Consider the following 26,366-nt stretch of genomic DNA (forward strand, 5'->3'; position numbering starts at 1 on the left):
ATTTCCTCTGACACTTCTTGCATTGGCCACTGACTGAGGCACTGGCATGGATGGGTCATTTGGTCTATACTTGCATGGCAGGAGGAGGAATACCTGACTGAACTGGCCACTTATTCTTTTCCTGTATGATAATTCTTGTGTTTCTGAACCCTTCAAAAGAAGCATCCCCATCATTTATCCCTTATAGGTAAAGTGCCAGTGCTAACTACTGGCATCTTTATGCTTTAATGTTGTATGGAACTGACCAGGATTGATATGCGGTATTGCTAGGTTCATTAGATTGGTAGGCCGTCAGCATCATTAAGAACTTGCATGTTGACTTACAATTTACCCCAAATACTGCAAGAATCATAGCATGCCATTAATGATTTTTACACAGAATTCTCGAAGTGCCAGCCTTGAAAAAGCAGTGATGAAAGGTTTCCTCCCTACATTTTACTTTCTAGAAGCTGAGATTAATATACTCTCTACAGTTACTCTGTGCTGCTTACAGGGAATGGAACCTCAACAATGACAATTCATACCTCTCAATAAAAAGGAACCATATGTCCAAACAGGAATTCTCAGAATAAATAATTGTCCAGAAGCAAAAATATTAATTTAAAATTTGTTTTAAAGAAAATAAAGATTGAGAGCCTGATTTCAACAACTGGCTAACACTGGCGACAAAAAGAACAAGAGTACTTGTGGCACCTTAGAGACTAACAAATTTATTTGAGCATAAGTTTTCGTGGGCTACAGCCCACTTCATTGGATGCAGCCCACGAAAGCTTATGCTCAAATAATTTGTTATCCTGTTCTTTTTGCTGATACAGACTAACACGGCTGCTACTCTGAAAACTGGCTACAAAGGATTCCATGAATGACATGCATACTTTTGGAGAAAGACTTTGCCTCTACATGTATTGATTTTTGTGGCATATGACCTACTTGGATCTTGTGCATTTGAAATATTTAATGTGAACATTTGTAATTGCCTCAAGCAGAAATTCAGCATTGGTTAGTTTTTGTAACTTACTCTTCTCACAGGTGATTGTGATAACTTCCCTTTTTCGTCCAGTGTGGGGAATGTGTGGCACACCTCTGTGCTATTTAAAAAATATATCTGTTTGCACTTCTCCAGCTGCAAGGCCCAAACAAGAACAGTCTGAGCTTCCTAAGTACCTTGGAAGTAACAATTAGAGAGCCCATCTCTTGAGTAATGAAAGTGCAGGGCTAGGACAAAGCAGAGTGGAAAGCTGCCAGTGTGTAGGGAGAGCTCATTCCAAGGCCTCTTGACTTGTTTCCTACTGTTGTCTTTGGCTGTTAAGCAGATGAAGAATTCTTCAAATATTCCTCTGGAACTATATTTTTATTACCAAACGGGAAAAGGAAGTGAGAAGGAATTGGGAGTCTGATTAAATGTTTTTGAATTCAGTTTTTTATTAATGTTCTCTACTGTTGGTTTTGTGTACCTTTCATTTTCTGCTTAAACAGGATTTGACTAGATTTTTTCTGTCTGATTTCTTTGATGCTGTATTGTGCCAATGATGATGTATTAAAAGTTGACTAGAAAGCACTAGGTAGAGTGAGTTTGTTGATCTCTGTCCAGTTGTCAGTGGAATCATGTCTTCAGACTCACCAGCACAGTGCACTAATTTTTGCAGTCTTGTTGTATGTCCTCAAGAGAGGACAAGGTCTAAATAGGCCATGGAGATTAAATGCTCCTCTTACCCCTGGATATAGTTCCTGCAAGTTAGAATTGAGGCACACTCTTGGAATTTACAAATCTTGGGGAAGCTTGAATTGCTGTTGCAAAGCTGTGAATAAACAGAAAAAAATTAGTTTTCAGGTCTGTTAATCTAGTGTACATTTCTTTTGTGGTTCAGTTAGAAACTGCTGTACAGCTTTGGATACAGGAGCTAGAGCTGGAACAATTTTCTGGGTTATCTATCTTTGGAGGGATTAATTTAAAAAAACCACTCATTTTGGCAGGAGCACATTTGCAATGGAAATGTGAAAACTTAAAGGTGTATTTTACATTTTGGATGTCAGCGACTTAAGTATCCCTTTTAAGAAAGCTACATAAATATACATACAATATAAATACATGATTGAAGATGGAGTGCATGCTCCATAAAATCAACAGTTATTCCTTCCGATTGAGTTTAGTCATATTTCAGAATGCTGTGCATCTACTGTGAGGGAATGGCTGCTATATTTTTGATATATTGTGGAAAAAGTATCAGAGTATGTGTACACTGCAGTTGAAGGTGTGATTTGAAGCTCAGGTAGGTACACTTGCACTAGCTTTAATCTGGCTACAATGCTAAAAATAGCAATGAAGACAAGGCAGCACAAGCTTCAGCGTGGGCTAGCAACATGACTATGTACCCAGGGGATCAGGTAGGCATGTATGTCTGGCATTGAAGCCCATGCCACTGTGTCTTCACTGTGATTTTTAGTGTGCCAGCTAAATTAAAGCTAGTGAGAATATGCCTATCTGAGCTGAGATCATTCAACTGCAGTGTAGATTTATCTTCCATCTGACAAGTGTTTCCTTATTGTTAACAGACTGGGTAGTAATATTGGATCCAAGATCTAGCAGAATTCTGTTGCCCAGGGAAGGTCTTGGATTTCTTGTAACTTAATTACCTTTCTTTGACCAATTTCTTTGGGTACAGATGATGCTAAAATCCTCGTGATTGTTTACTTCCAACCTCAGTGGAACTTCTCTTTTTAAGATGTTGAATTTTAAGAAGTAAAGAGTCATTAAAGTATTACACTGTGTTGATTAGCAGTGATATACTGACACCTTTGTGACTCTGGAAGTATAAAATGGTTAAAATCAGGTGAAGATTCTTACAGTGCAGCGTGCATTTATTTCCTGCTTAGTACAGGAAGAGTGCTGCTTGCAGACAACAGGAGGTCCCTGCATGCAGCACTCCATCCTGATTTGTACAGCCATAGTATAAGGTGCAAGACTGTAATAGCCCATGGACTTGAGTAATTATGAAAAGAACAGTTAAGACTGAGAGGCACAATTTTGAAGTGCTCCCTTCCATTCTATCCTGGAAAATCATTATCCTAGTGACGTTTAAGGTTTTGTGGTAGTTACCTCTTAGGAGTTGGTCGGATAGTCTGCCCCATATTGTGCATGTAACATAGCCCGACTAGTTCCAGATTTAAATAACAAAGGTTTAAAAAGGTATTAATTATATAAAAAGAAGTTAGAATGACTGACTTATGGTATCAATTGGTAATTCTGTCTTCAATATACTCATTAACTACAAATTAGCCTTTACACATGTAGCTTTCTTTAATCCATAAATTTCACTGTAAAGAGATCAGGGAAACTTCAGCCCAGAATGTGGGCGTTTCAAACAACCTTTTTGACTCGTTTGTTAGAAAAGTATAAGCATCTGAAAATGGGGCTGGGAAGATGGGAGGTTGTAAGCAGTTTTGTAGCTTTTAACTACAGCAGGCATTCCCAGTGTTCTCTACTACATTGTATTCATGTTTAAAAGTGCAACTGGAATACTGGCTTTAGTTACCTTTTTGCCTGTTTTTATTTAAAGTGTCATAAAACTTTAAAAATATGCAACACTTTATTGTAGAGTTCTCTGCATACAATTCAGGAGCCTTTGCTGACATTAAAAAGTGCTTCTCCATTGTTAGCAGCAGTCTGAAGGCCCTCTATCAGAACTCTTGCTGAGGAGAAACTTGCCAGTCTACCTATAGTGTGAGTGTATGCCAATAAGAGTCTGGAATAGCAGAACTGCCAGTTTTGAGCAGGACACTCTGTCCCTTAGGTGTCAGCAGGGATCAGAGCTGGTGTCATGTGAGCTGAGCCATATCTCTTTTCAAAACTGATTTTATTCTTACTCCTTTATTTGCTTGCAGCTACGGTACTTTATGCAAACACTGGCCAAACCCTAATACTCTGCCTAATAAACTCTTCTACATGCTTATAGTAGCTATGCTATTCTCAGCTGTTAATTTACTTTCTCATCGTCTAATCTCTCCTGGTACCTTGGGTTTCCTACAGCACCTGGAGAGTTATGGTTCTCTTAGAAATGCCTGAGTTTCATGTGATCTGCTGACTGGCTTGGCGTCTCAGATTTACAAATAACTTGATATCTTTTTGGACTTTACTCTGTCCCTAAGGCAGGCTATGGTAGATGTGATGTAAGATCAGGGTTAGACTATGGATATGAATCACTGTTCGAGTATGGCAGCTGGGACCTAATATTTTAATGCATTCCAGTATCTCCAATTTTTAAGTGTGAAACTTAATTGTCTTAGGTGGTAAGAGGCAAAAAGGGAATCTGTCAGTAAACTGCAGCCCATATCAGTATGTTCTCTGTGCATGTAGGATTTTTTTTTTATTTTTTTTATTATGCTTTCTTTTTAAATAACAAACCTTTATAAATCCTAATTATTTTAGGTCCCATGTTTTTAGAGAATTATAAATTTGATGGCTCTGACAGCAACACACAACGCACAAATTACTTGGGGGTGTTTCTAAGAGAGATTCCATGTCTAGTGGATGGAGCACTGGATCAGGATTCAGGAGATCTGGGTTTGTTCCCACTTTGACCAGTGGCCCATTGGGTCTCCTTGGGCAAGTCACCTTTCCCTCTCTGTGCCTTGATTTCCGCATCTGTAAAATGGGAATAATGACACTGACTTTTATAAAGGGTTTTGAGATCTACTGATGAAAAGTGCTATGTAAGAGATACGTATTATTATTAAAAGGACTTTAAAAACAAACAAACAAACAAAAACAACCCACCATGATCTTCCTTACCTGTGTTACTAATAAACCTACAGATTATTAAAAGTGAAAGAATGTTAACATCTAATGTTACTTTTTCTTACTCATGCTGATTCTTTGTACTCCTCTCCCCCCGGACAATGAAAACAAACTGAAGTTCATATTATGGCTTTTAAAACACTTTTATATTTAGACCAACCCAGAAGTGTTCAGCACTTTGTTTTTGGCAGGTACTGTACTATAGGGCTCTTACTATTCTTTGGTAGTGGGAATGTTTGTTTTATGATTTAGGTAGGGGCAGTTTGAACCAAAATGTTTGTCCAGGTGTGAGAGTGGATGAATGTTTGTTGCTTTTATAGCTTTCCTGGCTGGTAGATCAATACAACAGAAGCCTTGATGTTTTCCTCATGGAAGCCCCGACCTCTTTTCATAATCAAATGGCCAGCACTGGGGAACCAGACAGAATGGTGGCAAGTTTCAGAATGAATCTGTAGCTTGTTCTACTGCAACATGGAAAACTCAGAATTTGTTCCTGTCTTTTGTCTGGCTAGTAGCACACATGTATATGGAAGTAGCATGATGTAGTCTCTGAGGGATAGGGGAAATAATCTAAAACTTTATGGCTCACATGATGAGTGCTGGTTCTGAGCATTGGCACTGGAAGTTTTTAAAGCATTTGTTTAATTCTCAGTTTCATATTCCTAAAAAGACAGTGGATATTTTTAAAATGTCACTGTACATCCATGTGTTATGGTAGGTTGTGTTATACCCAACCAGCAAAATTCTGCCTGCTCTTAAGGCTCTTTAACTAATAGTACTGATAGAACAAAACACAACCTCCAATGCAAAAATTCTTCTGATGACTTGAGCTGTAGATGATCCCCCTCATTTTCCAGCTGTTGTAGTTTAAAGTAAAAGGAAGTCAGTGCCAAGATGCCCTTGGTGCATTAATACATAGAAAAGTTCCCTGTCTCGCTCAGCGCTTGCCAAGACTGCTGGAGCAAAGGTTTCTGACAACATTTGTTTTGGACACTAGATCTTATCTTGTCACAGTTGTTATACTCTTGGAACAGTTATCAGACCAGCCACAAAGAGGTGACCCAGTACTGGCACAGTACCTGAAACACAGATGGATGAATAAGTAGGCATGTTATTTTACTAGCCAAAAACACTCTTCAAAGTCTTCTTGCATTTCCTGGGCCATTTAGTATTTAATATGTAAATTCTGGATAAATAGTTTGACGAGAAGCCTTGCTTTCAGGGTCAGAATCTGATACATCTACTCATATTGAGTAGTACTTCAATCCACACATACTTCTATTAACTATTCATGGGATTTTTTCATTTTGAATAAAGGTATCGGGAGAAATGGACCACATTCATTCCCTGCCTCTAGTCATTCTGACTATCTTGAATCTCTAAATATGATTCATTGTGACAGGATACATTTCACTGCTCCTCCTAGAAAGGCTATGGTGTATACTCACTTTTGTGCTTAAACAAAGATAACCTGGATCAGATATTCCTTTGCGTAAAGACATTTAATTTCCCTCAGCCCTTATTTCATTTACTAAGATGTTATGCAAGTTATTTTCATGCTGCATGTGACGCTGTGCGGAAATACCATACCACATCAGTTATCTTTGATGGGAACTTGTGACAATAAAGATTAAGAAGTAAAAGAGGAGTTATGCCTGTGGCTCTTGTTTACATTGGATCTAGATGGTGCATTCATATATACCGGAGATCCATTTGAGTAGGAATGAGGATCACTGTACCCAACTAAGGGAGCAAACTGCTTCGCACTGTTCAGCCAACAGGGGAATTTCACTTTTCCAGACAGGGTTGCTTTGATCTGACTTTGTGTTCTCAAAAAGTTATTGCACAAAGATTGGATTCCCAGCAGTTTACTTGTAAATTTGGCTGGTTTATAACATTCTCAGGGCTCTTTGATTCATGTCTTTTTCAGTCTTTTCCTTCCAAACACCTACGAACTTTTACTTAGGGTATGGCTAGGCTTGCAGAGTTTTTGCGCTGTAAGGGTAGGTCCATACTTACCCGCCGGGTCGACGCGGAGAGTTCGACTTCTCGGAGTTCGAACTATCGCGTCTAATCTAGACGCGATAGTTCGAACTCCGGACGCGCTCCCGTCGACTCCGGAACTCCACCACCGCGAACGGCGGTGGCGGAGTCGACGGGGGAGCTGCGGACTTCGATCCCGCAGCGTCAGGACGGGTAAGTCAGTCGAACTAAGGTAGTTCAACTTCAGCTACGCTATTCACGTAGCTGCAGTCGCGTACCTTAGTTCGGACCCCCCCCCCCTCAGTGTAGACCAGGCCTAAGTTTCACTGGTGATAGGGAACCAGTGAAAGAGAAACGCTGGTTTGTGTACTCACTTAATTCCTCAGGCATCGAAGAGTGTTTACACTAGCAGCCCTTCCGTCCCGGATGAGAGCAGCACTTTAGGGCAGCTATCCCGCAGCGCAGCTCTCTCGATAGGCCTTGTGGGACGGAGGGGGTCAGCAGAAGGCATTCTAGGTCCCTGCTCAGTGCTCTGTGCTGCCCTGCTTCATGTCCCAGCAGCCCCATTACTTCCTTGTTTGTTTCGTGGCATTTTTTTTTTTAAAACCCTGCTGTCTGGCTGCTTTCCCTGCCACATCTATAAGCAAAGGGAAAGGGAGTTTCAAACTTCCCAGGGCTTACAGTGGGAGGGGTGGACATCCGTTTACCTAGGGTCAGAGCAGCAGCGATGCTGGCCAGAGTGGTCACTTTTGGAACTATGAGATATCCTTTGGAGGCTAAAAGGTGTTTACACTGGTAGAACTTGTCTTCACTTTCATAACAGTGCAAAACCAACAGTAGTAAGAACTGTATGCCTCTCATGAAGGTGGTTTTCTTTTTGCAGTGAAACTTCTGAGTTTCACTGCAAAAAGTCATTAACAAGTTTAGATGCTCCCGTGGTTTTAGCGCAAAAAAGGGACTTTTTGCGCTTTAAATGACAAGTGTAGACATAGCCTTAGTCTTATTTGAAGTTGTAGAGGTATAAAAGTAATCCAGTCATACTTGAAACCACATGATAATCCCCCACCCTTCTCTACAGATTTAAGATAAGCCCAGATGTAATGTCTTGAGGTGCAGGAATCTGAGTTGTGGTGTGGGTACTGGATTTCACTACTCCTTTCAGCAACCACATTACTGGCAGCTTAAATGCAAGTTAGATTTCCTTTTGTGTTTTGACTCAGTACTTCAGGTTTATGATGACAATACATTTTCAGTGCTAAAAAATGGGACACAATTTATGTGGGATGAAGGGAAATTTTAGATTGAAAATAAGGGATAAGTGACAGTACGAATGAAATAAGAGAGTGCAGGTTATTGGCTGCTGATAGAATAAGTTATCAGAAACTGCTCTGTTGGCAGATGTTGTATACTCTTTCCCTCCTCCCCTCTTCAGTTCTGTAACTTCTGTAGGAGCCTCTACTGAGACGCTTAAATGGAACAAATTTATCTGCAGTACTGTTCTTTTTTTCTCTTCGTTCCTTGGTCAGTGCATTGGTGTCACTGTATTCTATCAGGTCTTCCACCTATTGCTTTCTCCAACACACCAACTTGTATGAAAAGAAAATTTTTTAGGGGTGGTTGGGGCACCTGGCATTGGCCACTGTCGGTGAGCCATGAGACATCTGTTAAATTTCAGCTAGGGATTGCATTTTTTCCTGCCCATCAATGGCTATTAGCCAGGATGGGCAGGAATGATGTCCCTAGCCTCGGTTTGCCAGAAGCTGGGAATGAGCAACAGGGAATGGATCAGACCATGCCTAACTTACGATCACACTCCGTAAACAAAACCTGTACTTCGTAAGCCATTTGAAATAGTAAAAAGGTCAGTGGCTGTTATGCATACAGACTTAGAGCTCTGTGCTCTTCATCCTCAACAATACCAGAAGACAGGATACTGGGCTAGATGGACCTTTGATATGAACCAGTAGGGCCATTCTTATGTTCTTATGGTTCAAGGTGACCCTGGAAAATTTTTCTTGGAATTCATTGACACTTAACTTATAATGTTTACTGATACTCTATCTTCCTGATCTGCTTGGAAAATAATTTTACTCCAAATGCAGCTGAAGCTTTAAACCCTAAAAGGTCTTCGTTTTTGGCTCCATCAAATTCTTTTTCCATCAGATCAAAAATACAGCTCTTCTCCCTAAAGAAGTTAATGAAGCTACTTGGAACTCACACTTATGTAGATTTTTTTTCCCTTTTAATCTTTCCTTCTCTCCATACAGACAATCCCTGACCTTGCAGCCTTCTTCTGTGCTGCTTGTTTGAGATTAACCCAAAGACTTGCACTTGTCATATTGCCAAAGATAAATTAAAATAAATAAAAACAGGTAGTTGGCTTGTTCCGGCTTCCCAGCATCAGAAAAGGTGCTGAAGGGATAGTCTCTTAGAGGTGTAAAAAGGAATGCTTTGGAAGAGGAACTGTCTGGTCAGGAAATGGGAGATATGGCTCAGAAAAACACCGAGGTCCATTATTTCATCACTCTACATCTGCTAACCCTTGTTAAGGGCATCTGGAGGTTTGTACAGGCCATCATCAGGGTTATACATACCTCCGGAATGAAAGAAAGAATTAAAAACGCTTTAGATGGGGGATTTCACTTTTTTGTTTTATATAGATTCCACTGAATAGATATGGGTGGGATGGAGGACACCAACAAACCTATGCGGGCTCTGAATGTCAAAAGATATCAAAATACAGGCTCATTGGAGAACATTATTGGCTCACAATCAGTTTAATACTGTATTTTTAAATTGGCAAAAGTGCATGATGTGTTTACAATTGATATGCCATCTGATTTAAAGAGTTACTAGAGATGAGAGACCTATTGGATCTGTAATTCCTCCCAGTGCAAGATAGTGTGCCAGGAAGAGCAGTTAGATATGATATGAAATACTTTCTTGAAGAAAGAGTTTTCTTTTACTTGCTCTTATTAATTTTTTTTAGTTCCTTTCTTTTATCAGTGAAAAAAGTGCTAACCTTTATTATATTATTCTTACCTGTGTAAATAATTACATTTAGGCCATGTAGCTTTATTGGTGGCAGTGTCAGCTATTACTGCAAAATTAATTTATATTTGAACTGGTGAAAGCAAGATCTTTTATGGGTAACATAAAGGTAGAACATACAAACATTAACTGTTTTTGATATTCTGCTCAGTGTGAAAGCTTTCATGGAAATCAATGGTGGTTATGATATCATGAGGCTTCCCCCCTTGCTGTTGTCTGTGGAGACTCAGTATGTGCTTGACCCACTGCTTTCTGCATACGCAAGCTGGAAGGACTCTATGAGTAGTGTATTTGTGACATGCTTAGACTCTGGAAGCTGTGGTGGAAGATGCAGGATTCTTGCTTCAAGAGTTCTGTGCATTGGAACATCCACTGGAGTGAAGGAGAGGAAAAGACTATCCTCTCTTTCTCTGTTTATGTACAAATACATGTTTGCACATACCCAGACAGACTCATATTGCAAATTCTTTCCACTTTCAATGTGTTGGACTGGTAACAGTGACATGGCTTTCTTTTTTTATTTCAACAGAATTCTAGGGCAAAGATTGGCATGTTACCATGGAAGGACAGCATAACCATCCACATCATCTAGGGGACCAGAACAACCCTCTCTGCAAAGTGCCAGGGCCGGAATATCAGCATGATCCTCAAGTAAGCACATTTATCTCTTTAATTCCCCTTTTTTCTCCTTAAAGACCCCATGGAGTCCTTTTTTATAACCGGTTTTTAAATGTTAAGATTAGTCTTTAAGGTATATACATTTTTGGGCCAAATAGCTTGACAGTGTTGCTTCAAACCCATTTTTTATGATCACAAGAGGAATGGGAAACATTTTCAATGGTACCTGTAGCAAGTTGGCTTATAAAATTGGCTTATAAAAAACTTGTACTGGTAGAATGCTGACTTTCTGTGCTGCTGTGATTCTTTAAAGGGAGGCCAAAGAAAAGAAGGTGTTTGAATTTTAATGATATTCTTTATTTATCTACTGGAATATTTTAATAGTGAATATTTTAGTGATAATTACCAAACACAAGAAACAGGTCAGTCCAGATGAAATTGTATGCTCTCTTTCTATCTTTTGAGCCTCTGGGAGCATCATTCCTTGATATTTTTTATCTGCACAAACATATTTCCCTGTATGATACTCTCCCTCTGTAACTGACAGTCCACAAAAGGGGTAGGGGATAAAGATACCATTAGTCTTATTTCCAGACTAACTGCAGATTTTCAGTTTAACCAAGGGATTATTTTTGTTGGTATGGCTTGGGGCTACCTCCCTCCTTGCAGGGTGTTTAAGGCTGCAGATATTATCCGAACAGTTAATTTTTACCTGCACAGTACCTAGTGCAGTTAACAAAAAGCCTTAAAGGTAGAGAAGAGTGCTAGAAGTCTTGCTGGGAACTTGGGTGTTAATTTGCCACTTTAAGTATTGGATCCAGTGGGGTGTTGAGGTTCCTTGGACAGGAATAATTCATTAGGAAAGCTGTAGCAAAACATAGATACAAGATTCCAAAAACAATGGGTTGTCTGATTATACAGTACAACAATGAATATATTTTGTGTAGTGCTGCTTTGAAAATACATTGTATGGCGCACAGCCCCCCTCTCCTAATGCAGCAATTTGTCATATTAAGTCATTTAATAATAATTGAATCCCCTTGATTAATCTCCTAGAATTAGCCAGTTGCATTTTGAGCAATTAGGGTTAATTACTGCCTCATTTGGCAGGGTAGAGCCCCTGTAATTATTTCATGAACAAGATTAGGAAGTGTTCTTAAGCAGCAGATACATTCATGGCATCATGGAGCACATGTTAGAATTTGTAATGACATAGTTAAGTGTAATTAGTAGGTAATACTCTATGTTCTGCCGTTACCCTGATGCTGAGCAACCTCATTTTGCTGAATGGTCATTGTTCCGTGAAGATTTCCCCCTCTCCTGTTAGTATCTAAATTATATCAGTGGAGGTGTCTGAGTATGTTAGCTGTTCTGAGGAAGATCCAGGTTGGAAATTGGGGGTGGAGAAAAGATCTCTTGCATCTTTACTCCTTTTTAATAGCCCTGGTGCTGAATAAACCCGAGAAATAGAGAAGGTGAAATGTTAGTTTTTTAACATAGTTTATTGTAAAAAGAAACAAAATATAGTAACTTCTGAAGCAAAGATTATCACAACTTCCTTGTGTGTCAAGGTGGTGATGGTTTGTTTATTGCAGTATATCTGGTTTTTCATTTGGCATAAGTGTAATCAGAGGACTATTTAGTTTTGTGGTACCTCTTATGTGGAAGGATCCCAAACTACATAATTCTGCACCATGAAATGCAGTGATCCTTGTCTCTGAGGGTGTTAGTAACGCTGGCATGCTATGCTGTAGTTTAGGGTGGGAGGGAGGAAAATGTTGGTTAAACATCTCTTATGAAAAGTGTCACGCATGGGACTTCAATGTTTCTGCAGAGCAGGCAGTGTGTTGGCTTTTAAAGTCTCAGCAAAAAGAAGGGGGGGGGAGGTGGCAGAGAGTGAAAGAATAAACTAAATGGAATGGTTTCTTTTCTTCAGTCAAGGTTGTGCCCTCGTCTGCAGACGGACCAGACCAGGAGTATACCCCTATCCCAAAGGCCTTTCCTAACAGTAGTTTTCACTCTTTGACTGAAAAAAGCTTTTAGCATTTTTCATCTTACAGTTTCAAACACTTCACAAAAGCGTATTACCTCCATTTTACAGGTGGCAAAGTGGATGGAGGCAATGGCTGACCTAATGTTGCATAACAAGTCAGTGGCAGAGCTGGAAATAGAATTCCAGGACCTTTGATACCCCATCCCCTTCTCCAATTACTAGACAACACTTCCATAATAAGACTATGTGCTTTTTTATGCAGTGCCCTTCTACAGCTAATGCTGCCACTGAAGTGCTTCTGCACAGGTGGGGAAGTGGTATTTGCTTTTCTTAATACTACGTGAGCTGCTAGTACCAGCATAGCTTTCCAGTTGTAGCCTTATCTTCGCTGCTGCCTGCCTCATGTATAGTTCACATTCTGGAGTATTTTTCTGCTAAATAAAAATTTGGGGCTATAGCAGCTGTACTCTGGTGGCTTGATATTTATTTTTTTATAAGTTGCAGATACAATAAAAAGGTATATAATTTCAACTTTAAGAGAGATAAATTGACTACATGTCACAATTTGTTTCAAACTTGCCCCAGAAGATTTGCAGTGCTAGTTTAGAACCATCCCTAGCTGCTCATCTGCAGTATTTATATTTAGTGTTTTAGTTAACCTTTTCCTTATGATTCACAATAGAACTTCATACTTAGAAGTTTTCTAATTAGAGTAAGTGAATATATATATAGAGAGGGGACCTTATAAAATCACAGCAAGGCTATCAGCCCAGCATTGTTCCTATGAAGTTTGTAAAAAGAAACAGAATGGTTTCCTAGTAATGTTCCTGACTGCAAGCTGGCAATCAGTGAAATACCCAGATTATTTGTTTGCTCTGGGTAGGAGAGGAGTAAATACTATGCGAAGTATGTAAAATACAGTTCTAAAAATATAGCTTTTTCCTCATTTTTATTGACTGAAATTTGGTTTTATAAAAACAGTAACACAATCCAGTGTCTGTTCTGTGACCCTTATTTTTACAGTTCTCAGATACTAGGATTGCGCATGATAACTAATTTTGGTCACTACTGATTTAGATTGGATTCACTTAGCAGTGAAAGTCTCTGTCCCATTTATAATTCCCTGAGGCATCCGGCTTTTTATTCAGTTTCCCCTACTGAATATTGGCTTAGCCTACAAATTCAAAGTTAGCGTTTCTCTTTTCCTGTCGACTTTTCATTAGCCAGTACTAATTTTTTGCTGGTAGAGAAGATAACATTTCAAACTGGAGCCAAGTTGTTCATCAGACTTGGAATTGTAGCTAACAATTCAGATTCAGGATATCAGAGATTATCATACTGGTTTCTGAGGCTATGAAGTCCAAAAACTGAGAGCATACAATCATCAGCTGCACTCATTACCACAATAGCTGTCTGATATTTGAACAATAATTCACTTTTACCAGCCCAGTATTTTCCTGTTCTAGCTGGTGGAGCTTAGAAACCCCACATAAACCAATTTATTCTTCTAGTGTATTTTTGTAAATCCACACCAGAAAAAGAATTCCAATCTCAAAATGAACTGAAATTTTTTCAGCAAGATTTTATTTTATGGATATGGATGTACAGTTTGACAGATCATAAAGAGATTGGAATGATTGATGATGATATTAAATCAGTCCTTTGAATACATATGCATTATACTGCATATGCTAAGGCTTCCCCATGTACCAACACAGATGTTTTTCAAAGGTGAAATTAGTTTATGGTAAATGTCATTCAGTTGAAGCGTGCACTTTAAAAGCATAGAAGCAGTTGCCTTAAAATTAATGATGCATTGCAAATATCAGAAAAAAGCTTACATCCAGCGTAAAGATAATTAAAATTCAGGTCAGAAGTCTATGACTTAGTCAGGCTAAATTTTTTAATGAGATTTCAGAAAATTAATTGGGCAAATGCTTTTTTGTTCTTTTATAAGAAATATTTAATTTCATGCTCCTACAGGGGAAAAATGTTTTTATTGGTAACTAAAGATTGTAATGGCTAACTTTTTAACTATTTGTTAACCAATTTTTAAGATCCTTTAGGTAGGTCAGAAGTATTTTGAGCATTCTGTGACCTGGTTGCCACTAGTTCAGACTTATGGCAAGTGCTGACTTCCTTTCATGCCAGTCAGGCTGGAATAAAACAACTGAACTTATTATTTATTAACATGAGCTTTTATTGTTTACACACCGAGCAATTATCACAGGATATTTCCATCCTGTAGCCACACCCAGACTCAAATCTCTCCATGCCTCTGAGAAGCAGCGATACAGACACAACTCCATGTCATATTATTATTGTGCTGAGATTTTGCTGTCTAGTCTCGCATCCTACAGTGACCACATTATCCTAGTCTCTGCCTGAAACTGCAGTGGCTGCTTCTCCGCCAGCTCTCAAAGCATTATGCAGTAGTTCTCAACAGTTAGTTTTTTAATAATAGTATGAATTTAATACTAGTTAAAATGCATTGTCAGTCTCTCCAGAGACTGAAAAAGTCTATCTGCAGAACGCTTCTCTCTCTCCCATGCCCCCAACACACTCCTCCTTCAAATTCTGAAGTAAAAGCTTAGTCAGGTGCACATTTCAAAATTCTCCAAAAATTTTCCCCAAACCTTGTGGCTCTTTTTACTTCTGCTTGTTGATAGCTGCTGTCCTTCAGGAGAGGTTGAACAATTTTAATACTGGATGGAAGACATTTAGTGCTGGATGGAAGCACTGAGGCCTGGTCTACACTAAGAAGGGGGTTCGAATTAGGGTACGCAAATTCAGCTACGTGAATAGCGTAGCTGAATTCGAAGTACCCTAATTCGAACAACTTACCCGTCCAGACGCGGCGGGGTCGAACTCCGCGGCTCCCCCGTCGACTCCGCCAACTCCTTCTGCCGAGGTGGAGTACCGGAGTCGACCGCGGCGCTTCCGGAGTTCGAACTATCGCGTCTAGATCAGACGCGATAGTTCGAACTCCAAAAAGTCGAACTCTCCGCGTCGAACCGGCAGGTAAGTGTAGACGTACCCTGAAAGACATCTGCTTCACCTGTGCAGTCTAAGATGTGTATACACATGCATATGCAGAAAGAGAACATTATTTACCACTGGTGCCTTCGACTTTGGTATTTGTTGCTATGACTATGACTTCCCCATCTCTACAGTAGTTTGTTTGTGAAGAACTTGATAAGGAATAAGATCTGTGGGTTGTACCCAATGGTTGGGAAATGTGACCATACAGAAAAAAGAAAATATTTGTAAGAGCCCAAAGGCATCTCTTTTCTATCTTGCACCCTGTTTTGTAGAGTAACTTAACCTAGCTGCTGAATAGGAATGTGTTAGAAAGTTGGGTTTTTCTTAAAGAGCAACTGAAGAGCCTTCTAAGTCTAGTTTTGTGTCAGTATAACAGGGCCTCCATTGCTCTACTCCAAGCACTACTACAAAGGGGTAAATATATAAATCTATAAGTAGGAATTCATCTACCATCACCCTATCTGTCTGAACTGTTTTGCACTCTGACATGTATATAGGCTGAGTTTCCTTAATAATTAAGGTTCATATCACTGCAGCTGATTATAATTAGTCATCTTATTACATATGTCTCTTAGGAGTTTCTCTCTTAGGTTGTTTAGAATGTAAAACCTCGTTAATTCTCCTATTTGGCAGGAAATCCCATTAACCATCACCATTTGGTGCTGAAAGATCTGGTTAACTTTTCCTTTAAGCATGTGAGGAAGGTTGCTTTTTTCCGTACTGTTCTCCTCTGACTTTGAGATTTGTTGTTCTTGTGTCAGTAGTTACAGTTCACAAGGAATGCATGCTGATTCTTGGAATGATCTCTGGATTTCTCCTTAAAAATGAAGATCTGCTTTATTTGAATAAGGGTTATAGTTGAGCTTAATTTTTGTCTTGTTCTTTTACGGAACAGTAGAAAAAAAATGCTACTTATTGTGTAGCTAAGGACAGAGCAGCCTTTGGCTCAAAATTATTTCTTCCCAGTTTAGATCCAGTCCTATAGCTGCTTTGGAATTAGTACTGCTCAGATTATTGAATTTCACACACTCTGAACATTCAAAAAATGACTAAATACAAAGCTGCCCCGTCAATGTGTCTCAACCTCGTTCTGAAGGATCCATTGCTAGATTCTGTCTCATATTCCTTCAGACACTGGCACCTGCACTTAGACTGCTGCACTCTTGGAAATGTGGAAGGCCCCCTAGGTAGGATACGTGTGCCTGATGGTGGTGGAAGGGTCAACTGAACTTACCTTTTAGTTTTACAGAATTGTACATTTTGCAGATCTATCCACTTGTAATCCATGACTTGTACTTCTGCAGTTCTGTCTGTTCTTTGACAGCTTGCTGAACAGTATTGTTAGGGATTGAACTGAAAAGGACCTAGGAAAACATAGTTCCTCTTAAATAATGAAATTAGTGAAATATATTTGTATAAGCGTCAGAATAGGAGAGAAATTTTCCTAGTTAGATATTTACCAGCCAAGTCAAGTGTGTTCCTTTTCTTTGTATCAATAGTCAGAAGAATTACAGACAGTGACAGAAGTCACCTTTAGCATTAGATATAAGAACAAATAGGAAGTGGTTAATTTTTAAATAGGCATAGGGAAAAATACACTATCCTAATCAATGGGGAGTTCCTTGGTATGGTTTGATCTGACCTGAGCATGCTCTTTGGTTCATGCCGTAATTTAACATCCTCTCCTATTTTATATGAAAACTCTGTTACTTTAATTAGGTCTGATAGGTTGCGATAGCAAATGCAAATCTAGGTCATTGCATATGTAAATGTGCAGCTGTAGTCTTGGAGGATGCCAGAACATATCAGCTGAGGTGTCCAGTCATCACCCAGTGTTAACTCCAGCATGGCAAGCAGACTTTCTCTGCTAGCCATATTAAAAGTGGGGTTTTTTTGGGGGTGGCGGAGGGGGAGAAGGAAGAGAGAGAGAGAAACACCGCCCCTACCCCGTCACTCTATTAGCATTATTTATTTTTCAAGTTAAGAAGTTGCTAGATATATTTCTTGGCATACACTTAAACCAAGAGTGTTTTTATATATAAATTAATATTTTAAATGCATACTTAGGGTGTGATAATTTATTAAAAGCAAATGGCTACTATTCATGTTAAACGTGGATCACTTTCTTGCATTCAGGTGTCCATCATGTACTCCTGGGGGAATTCTGCACCACTGCGTGTGCGCAGAATTCATATCCCCCACAGATTTCTTAGCTTCCTCACAGAAGAATGACTTTCTGACAGGGAAGTAAAGGGAAGCTGCAAGAGCAGTCACGCACCACTCTTTAGCTGTGCAGGTACATTGTTTCAGGCACCCGGAGTAGTTGGTGGAGAGGTGAATCACCGCAGGGCTGGGGACACCTCAGCCCGTGGCTCCTACCCTGAGCCGGGATCAACTGCTAGTCCCGGCCAGGCTGGAGGCAGGAGAGGATGTGGGACTTCCTGTTCCCTTACAGGCACTGGCTGGGGCTGTGTCAGACCCACCACCAGAAACTTACACCAGCTGCAGGAAGCTCAGCAGCCTCCCCTGCTTCCTGCCCCCATTGTTCCTCAGCTGCGGGTGGAGGGGTCACTGTATGGGCAGCTGCTCCCTCATCCACCCAACCCCTGTGCATCCGGGCCTCCCATACCAGACACCCCCACCAAACCTCACCCTGTACACCCAGGACCCACCCCACTGAATCTCAACCCCTGTATCTGGAGCCCCCTGCACTCTCACCCCCTGCCTCCAGACCCACACCACTCTCCAGTGAGCTCCCTGCACTCAAACACCCACCCTGATGAGCCCCACCCCCTGCACCACCCTGAGCCCCCACTTCCAGACCCCCACACCACTGATCCCCAGTTAGCAGCACCCAGACCCCCACACTGATGAGCCCCACTCCTCCAGTACCCAGACCCCCTCACACCCTTCCACTGAGCCCCAGCCACTTTCACCTGGAAGCCCCTGCAGAGTCCCATTGCTCCTGCACCTGGGAATTGCGCCCCCCCCCCCCCCCAACAACCCTCTGTGCATCCAGATCCCCCGGCACCTAGACCCCCACATTGAGCTGCCTGCACCCACACAGAATCCTCTCACCCCACACCTGGATTCCCCCACAATGAGCCCCTCCACACTTGGATCCTTCCTGGTTGAGCCTGCCTGCCCCACACCTGGCACAGAGGGGCAGGGCCCCAAGGTGTTTCTGGGACAGGCCCAGGCCTTGTGCTGTGTTGGTTGGATGCAGCCTCACCACTGAGTGTGTGTCCCCTGGGTAGGGAGGCTGTAGGGTGATCTCCCACCTTTGTGCAGCCAGTGGCCTGTGCTCCCCACTGCCATGCTGGAGTCTCTGCATTTATTTATTGACAAATAAAGCTTGCAGAATTTTAAAATATTATGTGCAGAATTTTTACTTTTTTGGCAGAGAATGCCTTCAGGCGTAATCATGTATATGGCTAGGCATTGGCATGTGTGATGATTTAAAAGTTAGTGGGACGCAAATTTGGTTTTGATCAGTTTCATAGTCTATGTAAATTTCAAAGAGTGGGTTTGTGCATACATAGCCCAAAGCCTTGTAAGGACTGTATGTCCTATGGTAAGTTTAAATAATTGGTTGGAAATGCTGCCATTTGTTGCCTTAGTAGAGTGAAACCAAAATAGCAGATCAGCATGTTTCTAGCTGTACTTGATACCATTGTTGACATAAGCAAAGGCCATATTTTTTTTACTAGGCTTGTATCTGTGGTAGGCACATATTGCCACGAAACTACAGCAATTCCTTCTGGTCATTCTGGTGCTCTGAAATACTGACCCCATAATTATAAAAGTTCTTGCACAAACATCCAGTTCTTACTCAATAGGTGCTCTGTCTGAGGAGCCACTTATTTACAGTTGCAGCTTTTGTTTCTTTAAATAAGCACATCTTGAGTGTTTAAACAGTGAGACACCTTGTTTAGATTAGTCTTGTCCGTATTCAGTTAGTACAATGATTTTACTGTATAGCAAAGGATAATTGAATGAATCCACCTTCATTGGAGTACATTCGTGTAGGGACAGAACAGGAGGGAAGCTTCCATATTTAGATATTTACCAACCAAGAGGTGCAAATATTTGTGGCCAAATCTGTGTGTTCTCTTCTTCTTCTGAGTTAATCAGTGAAGAAAAATGTATCTACTCAGAATCTGGTTTCAGAGTAGGAGCCGTGTTAGTCTGTATCAGCAAAAAGAACGAGGAGTACTTGTGGCACCTTAGAGACTAACAAATTTATTTGAGCAAAAGCTTTCGTGGCCTACAGCCCACTTCATCGGATGCATGTAGTGGAAAATACAGTAGGAAGATTAACATTGTTTCATGTTCTGTACACACAGAGAGAGAGAGAGAGAGAGAGAGAATGAAACAATGGTGTTACCATACACGCTATAAGGAGAGTGATCACTTAAGCTGAGCTATTATCTGCAGGAGAGAAAAAGAACTGTTTGTAGTGGTAATGAAAATGGCTCATTTCCAGCAATTGACAAGGAGATGTAAGGAACTGTAGGGGGATGGGAAATAAGCATGGGGAAATAGTTTTACTTTGTGTAATGACCCATCCAGTCCCAGTCTTTATTCAAGCCTAGTTTGATGGTGTCCAATTTGCAAATTAATTCCAATTCAGCAGTCTCTCGTTGGAGTCTGGTTTTGAAGTTTTTTTTGTTGTAATATTGCGACTTTTAGGTCTGTAATCGAGTGGCCAGGGAGACTGAAGTGTTCTCCAACTGGTTTTTGAATGTTGTTATTCTTGATGTCAGATTTGTGTCCATTTATTCTTTTACGTAGAGACTGTCCAGATGTGGCCCGCAGGCCATAGTTTGCCCACCCTTGCTCTATGGACTAGACTTAGAATTCTCATACTATGCTCCCATAGAAAGTAAATTTAAAGAGTTGCCATGGCTCTGGAATCTGAACGTTGGCTAGTATTATTCACTCTATACAGCCTCCCATTGCTCCTAATATTAGCAGAGATTTTTAGACTTATAATGAGTAACTGAAACAATACTTCATAGGATGCTAAAGGAGCTGTTGCATAAACATTGTGTTATATACCTGACAAACCTGAGGCCAAAACTCTCTTCTCCAAACAGTACTGGTGAAAGTTCTACTGCTCTACAAGTCTAGAATGTGCAGTGCAGCACTGTAGAGGAGAAACTTGCCCTGAATCATTGTTATAATTTTAATAGCAGTGCATTCTAACCTGTAAACATGAGATGACACAGCAAAACTCTTGATAAGCCTGTTCATCTTATTGAATAAAACAAACAGTTTGATCACAGGCTACATGAGGAGTATGGTGGGAGAGCATGCTGCGTTCCATACAAGTACAGATTTTTGGGAAGGGAAAGAAATGAAGCTGTAGAATATAATGGTTAAAAGAAAACATACCCTGTAATTAGCTTCCAATTTCCACATGACTGACCTTTTTTAACTAAATGCCAGTCGTTAATTAACCTAATTGTTTGTATAAACTATTGTACTTGAGTTAAAATTCTAATTGTGGTTCTTCAGCCCATAGTAATAAAATCAGTTTCAGATAGTTTAAGAGTTCTGGGGGTGGAAAGATTGACCCTTGGCTTTGATGTTTCAAAAACAATGATTGTGAGTGTCACTTTATGGGAAGATGAGTGTGTTTGCTCTTTTAGGGCACTTAAACTGGGAAAGTTGATGAAGATGACCTGGAGTTAAATTCACAACCATGTGCCTGCTTGCATTAGGAGACTTTGACTGAACCTTATAGTATTGTGGTATTTTCATCTTGGCTGGAATTCATAACCACCCATATGTATATTTCACAAATGGTGTAGTCCTTTGAGAATTATCCTACATTTTAATGCTCATTTTGAGCAATCCCTGGAACAACTGTGATGGGGAAGTAGTTTAGGCATGTATTAGAAGGTGTAGCAACAAAATATATTGCCAGCTACAAAGTGACATTGGGAAAAGGGAACAAAGGATGAAAAGACTGGATAGTCTTTTAATTGACAATTTATTATACTGAATTATATTTTGTATATCATAGTCTTTAATACAACCTGTCCTTTCATCTTCCCTACAGCTCCAGTGGAATAGCATTCCATTGTTGTTGCTCTGTATTTGTCAAGGTGATGGTAGTTCCTGAAAATGCCATGACTTTGCTGTACAAACTGTAATGCTCAGCAATCTCTTAGCTCAGGTATCTCAAAAATTCCAGCTGAGGAACATGGAGTTTTTACAATGTTTTGTGTGAGGAATATATAATCTTGGTCACAAAGCCTCTGCCAACAAGATATTTTCATTTATTTTTGGTTATAGTTCAGAACTGGGAAAACAGCTATAACCCTGGAAGGCTTTTTAAAAAAATACTCTTTTGTTAAATTGTATATTTTAGTAACTTTTATTTCTGCCGATGTTGCAAAGAAGGAAGTGTAATCTGACTTGTCAACAAATATAAAGTCCAAAGAGCTTCTGTACTGCCATGAGCATAGTGCTAGTGAGAGGTACTGGACTGATAAATATGCATTATCCACAGAAGAGGTTAGGCCATGGCAATAGTAGGTAGGACTGGCTTCTCAGTTTCCATATCCATATTTGAGGTATGTGAAAAGGATTGTCGTTTCATACTACTTTTAATTTTCCTTTATTTTCAAATGATCAAAATGTACAGTTTCCATATCCTGTTCAATCCTGGGTACCTTTGCTGGGATTGTCAACTAGGGCCTCAATTGTAAATAATTTATATTTAAAGAATGAAAGTTTACAAAGGATTGATTTACAAACTGGTCTAATTTTTTTTTATTTTGTTACAATAACTCAAAAATGGCTTAAGATATTGAAGCTTAAAAATACTGTACTTGGCATGCACAGCAACTTTTAGTCATTAATTTTGTTCTTAAACATTGGTTAGCACTCATGTTAATTATAGAAGAGACCAGAATGGCTCTAGGGAGTAGTTCCTGGTCTGTGGAGAACATAATGCTTGTTATACTGTATATACTTGCCTAACCACATATTTACCTGAGACTGCTCAAAAGTAGGCTTCAATCTGTCCCTGGTGAAAATAATATGCAAAGTTGATTTGAGGGCAAGTAACTGGGGAGATAGCAGTTTGGGTCTAATTAGTTATTTACACAGGAGACCAGTACACCCTCTTTATTTCCTTTTTTTCCTTATTTTAACGAACTAAACTAGATGCACCAGTAACATCAGTAGAATTAGACTGAAAATGAATATATTGTGTCCATAGATCAATCAGCCTAGGTTCAGTTCTTTGCACATCAGAAATAAGACCAAAAGTATTAGCATGTTTACAGTTTTAAACTTGCTTCTTTCTGTGCAATTGTTCTGTAATCCTTAGTGTTAACTAATGTGCTTAGATTTATGTTTGGGTTTGCTATGGGTAATATTTTTTAAATGGGCGATACACAAAAATGCAGAATTGCATAAGAAGTGAAAATGTTTGCCAGTGTTATGGAATGCAAATTTTGTTGCCACAGTTACTACAGAAGAATTGAAATTCTTGCATCCTCAAATGAGGTATTAGATAAGTTGACTGTTTTTATTTAATTTGACCTGAAAGTGTATGTTGCTTATACCTATTGCCTTTAAAACAATCTTGTGAACTATTTGGGGGATCTGTTTGTTTTAATATGTAGTCGATCCGTTTGATTCCACGAACAGTTTTTGTAAACAGATACATTTTGTGGGACTTCATGGATCTTTCCTGGGTTTTTTTTAGTGGCACTGAATATTCACTGTTCAGAACTCTGGCACAAGGTGGTTTGAACTGTAAGTGGTCTGAAGTAGAAAGGGGAAGTTGTAATCAAAGAGAGAAATTCAGCCCGTTTCCATAAAATAGAGGGTTTTTTTGGCCGCCTGGCTTTTCATGCTCCCCTGTAGATTGCTTAGGTGCAATATTTACTGTGATTATCAAGCCATAGAAGGTGCTGTCTGTGAGTGAGAAAAGGACAGGGATGGAGAAATACCTGCTCATGTTTTTGTCAGATTTGTTTAGTTCAATGGCTGTTTATTTCTTTTGAATAAGCAGAGACATTTGACGTCATATCCATATCGCTGCACCTTGGCAGATTTTCAGATAGAGAAAAAGATTGGCCGTGGGCAATTCAGTGAAGTCTACAAAGCAACTTGCCTTCTGGACAGAAAAACCGTGGCCTTAAAGAAAGTTCAGGTGAGTAGTTTAAAATGGTAGTTTATTGTATTGCAGGTAAAAGGAAGATTTCTGCTTACTTTGCGCAGATGTTACAGGTGAAGTGCTTGCTTCCCCTTGAGTATTCTCTCACCAGCGGAAATAAACCAAGGAGCAGAAAGCTGTTTTGGAAGTCCTTTTGTCCTTAATTGCTGTCATAAACATTAGTTATTTTTGGCTCCCATATAGAGCAACACCTTTGAAAGGGTCAGTTTCATAAACACTAATTAAGAAGGATAAGGCCTATTTGAGGTATGTGAGTACTATCATACCCATTTTACAGATGGATACATGAAGACAGAGGTTAACTGATTTAGTTAGTCACACAGTGAGTCAGTGGTATAAACTGGGAGTAGAACCCAAGCCCTGACTCTCTGCTTCCTCCTCCTAATTGCCTTCTTCAGGTATTCCACATAGGGCGGACAAATCCAGCTTCCATTTTGACCAGATTTGAATTAATGTGTTTGTGCTGCCTAATCTTGATCCCTTGTGACCATTGCATCTAGGAATGGCTAGACACTTCTAGTATCACCAGTGTAAAAAGGATTGTCATTTCATACTACTTTTAATTTTCCTTTATTTTTCTATTAGAATATGGCAATTTCGTTTTTGATTGATAATATGTATAAAAACAAAGGTTTTAATAGGCATAGCCATAAAATTAAGGATCTGGCATCTTGACATGGGCTATCATATGAGAATATTGAGTGTGATAAAAGGCCGGATGACGGATAAGGGGCAGATGGCTGAGGACATAAAGTTAGAGATGGAAACGATGGCTCACTGCTCTTCTCATCTGAGTCATTAGTATCTAGAAGTAGAGGAGCAGCTGACATTATGAACAAAGATATTCAGTGACCAGACTTTCATTGGTGGAACACAATTAAATAAAAAGAAATTAGTTTTCTTTCTACTATAATTAGTTATATTGTTTAAAACAAAATTCTGAAGATGCAGCACACAAATATATCACAAACTTAAATTAAAATACCATAGTGTTCAGAACAGTGTTTTTCTTGAAGAAATTCGCCTTTAATCCTTCAGCGTATCTTTTAAATTCCCATTATCAGTGACTTGCTCTCTGATTATTAGATAATTGAATATTAACGCTAATTACTCTAAATTAATGGATGGGAATCTGTGAAGGAAGAACAACTCTGAATCGTTTAAAGAGAGAATAGAAATATATATAAAAAATATTTCACACACAATGTGAAAACAGTGTTAAATTAAGTAACTGGTTTTTTAAGGTCACAAAATAGGTAAAACATCTACAAACTAAAATCTCATTTCCCCCACCATTTAGCATGTTGCCAAAAGGTGCTAATGTTAATTTTGCTGCTTCCTAGTTTGTAGTGGTTTTAAAATACAGAATATGTCAACCAGATGCAAGTCTGGTGACTGCAATAGGACACTTACATTCATTAAGTTAAGGAAGAGCAAGAAAACCAATGCTGGTTTAAAATGAGTAGAGCTTATCTGCTTTCTTGCCTTATTATTATTATTATTTAAAATATTTCACTTTCGTCTTATGTTGAAGATATTCGAAATGATGGATGCCAAGGCCAGACAGGATTGCATTAAAGAAATTGACCTTTTGAAGGTAAGAATTTCTACAGTGGCTTATTTTTACTTTTTCATGTTTGAGAATATTTTGTTTTATGTCTGTGCAGGCAGATTACTATTTGTGTTGGGTGGCAAATCAAGTAAGATGACATATATTTACAATTCCTGTCTGGAATTTTGCAGTGGGACCCCTCTTTGGTTGCAGGGTGTTTTATCTAACTAGTTTCCATAGCAGTTTTGTGCAATATGTGCCTTTTGGCTCACCTCTTGGTTCTTTGTAGTTTTCTGCCCTTTAGAGCTCTAGGGTATCCATTCTGCTCCTTTTTGCCTTATGCACAAGTATCTCTTTTCTCCTCCATGGATCTTGCACACTGCATGGCAGGTGCATTGGCTGGGAGGTATTTTTTCATAAAAGTGATTATGCATCACCTGCTGGCCAGGTTTTGGCCAGAGGGCATGTGCATTTCTATGTATTTGAGTCCACATGTCATGTGTGAACTGGGGTTATTTAAGTGCTGACAATGCATGGGTTGTTTCCACAGTACACGCGTCCTCTTTTTCTCTACAGTAATAGAGGACAGAACAAATTTAAATATGCCACAGACACTGCATGCTATTTTGGCACAAGGAGACAGGCTCCACCAGTAGGTGATGAACAAAATAAAGTTTGGAAATTGGTGGCAGGAGAGTATCAGTGCAACTTGCCCCTCCTGGCACTCCCGACATTGGGTAGTGGTTCATTAATCAGGTAGTTTACACTCAGTAGACTTTGCATGTAACGTCTGGTAAGAAAAACTCAGCTTCGGTTTCTGCAATTGGATCATACGGTTTTTGCTGTTCTTCCATAACAAGGAAGAGTTTCATAGTTTGATTTGAGTTATTGTACAAGGGTCTGCCTTTCCAGAACACCTGCTGGCAGGGATGGATAACAGCTATTGGTGGGAGTTTGTGTATACAGAAAGTGATGGCCTGAGGAGAACATCCCTCATTCGCTTCATGGTGGTAACAGCTGGAATTCATACAAGAGCTTATCCAACCGGAAGCCATCTTATTGCATCTCTCTTTACATATGCAAAATGGAATGTTAGTGTAGCAATAGGAATTAGCTCTTCCTTTGATGAATA

At 39.6% G+C, this 26,366-nt stretch overlaps 1 protein-coding gene across 2 annotated transcripts in view; it reads left to right on the forward strand.

Annotated features, from left to right (window-relative positions):
* NEK6 (NIMA related kinase 6) overlaps positions 1-26,366 on the forward strand; it is a 108,379-nt gene that overhangs the window by 34,736 nt on the left and 47,277 nt on the right. The window contains exons 2-4 of one of the 2 annotated variants that reach the window (XM_044992278.1): positions 10,359-10,480; positions 23,515-23,658; positions 25,217-25,279. In XM_044992278.1, coding sequence (XP_044848213.1) covers positions 10,388-10,480; positions 23,515-23,658; positions 25,217-25,279 — 300 coding nt within the window. In that variant the 5' untranslated portion in view covers positions 10,359-10,387. The remainder of the gene's footprint in view (positions 1-10,358; positions 10,481-23,514; positions 23,659-25,216; positions 25,280-26,366) is intronic. The other variant, XM_044992279.1, reaches the window with a different exon arrangement.

The sequence above is a fragment of the Mauremys mutica genome, chromosome 18, assembly GCF_020497125.1.
Source record: "Mauremys mutica isolate MM-2020 ecotype Southern chromosome 18, ASM2049712v1, whole genome shotgun sequence".
In the NCBI taxonomy this organism is placed as follows: Eukaryota; Metazoa; Chordata; order Testudines; family Geoemydidae; genus Mauremys; species Mauremys mutica.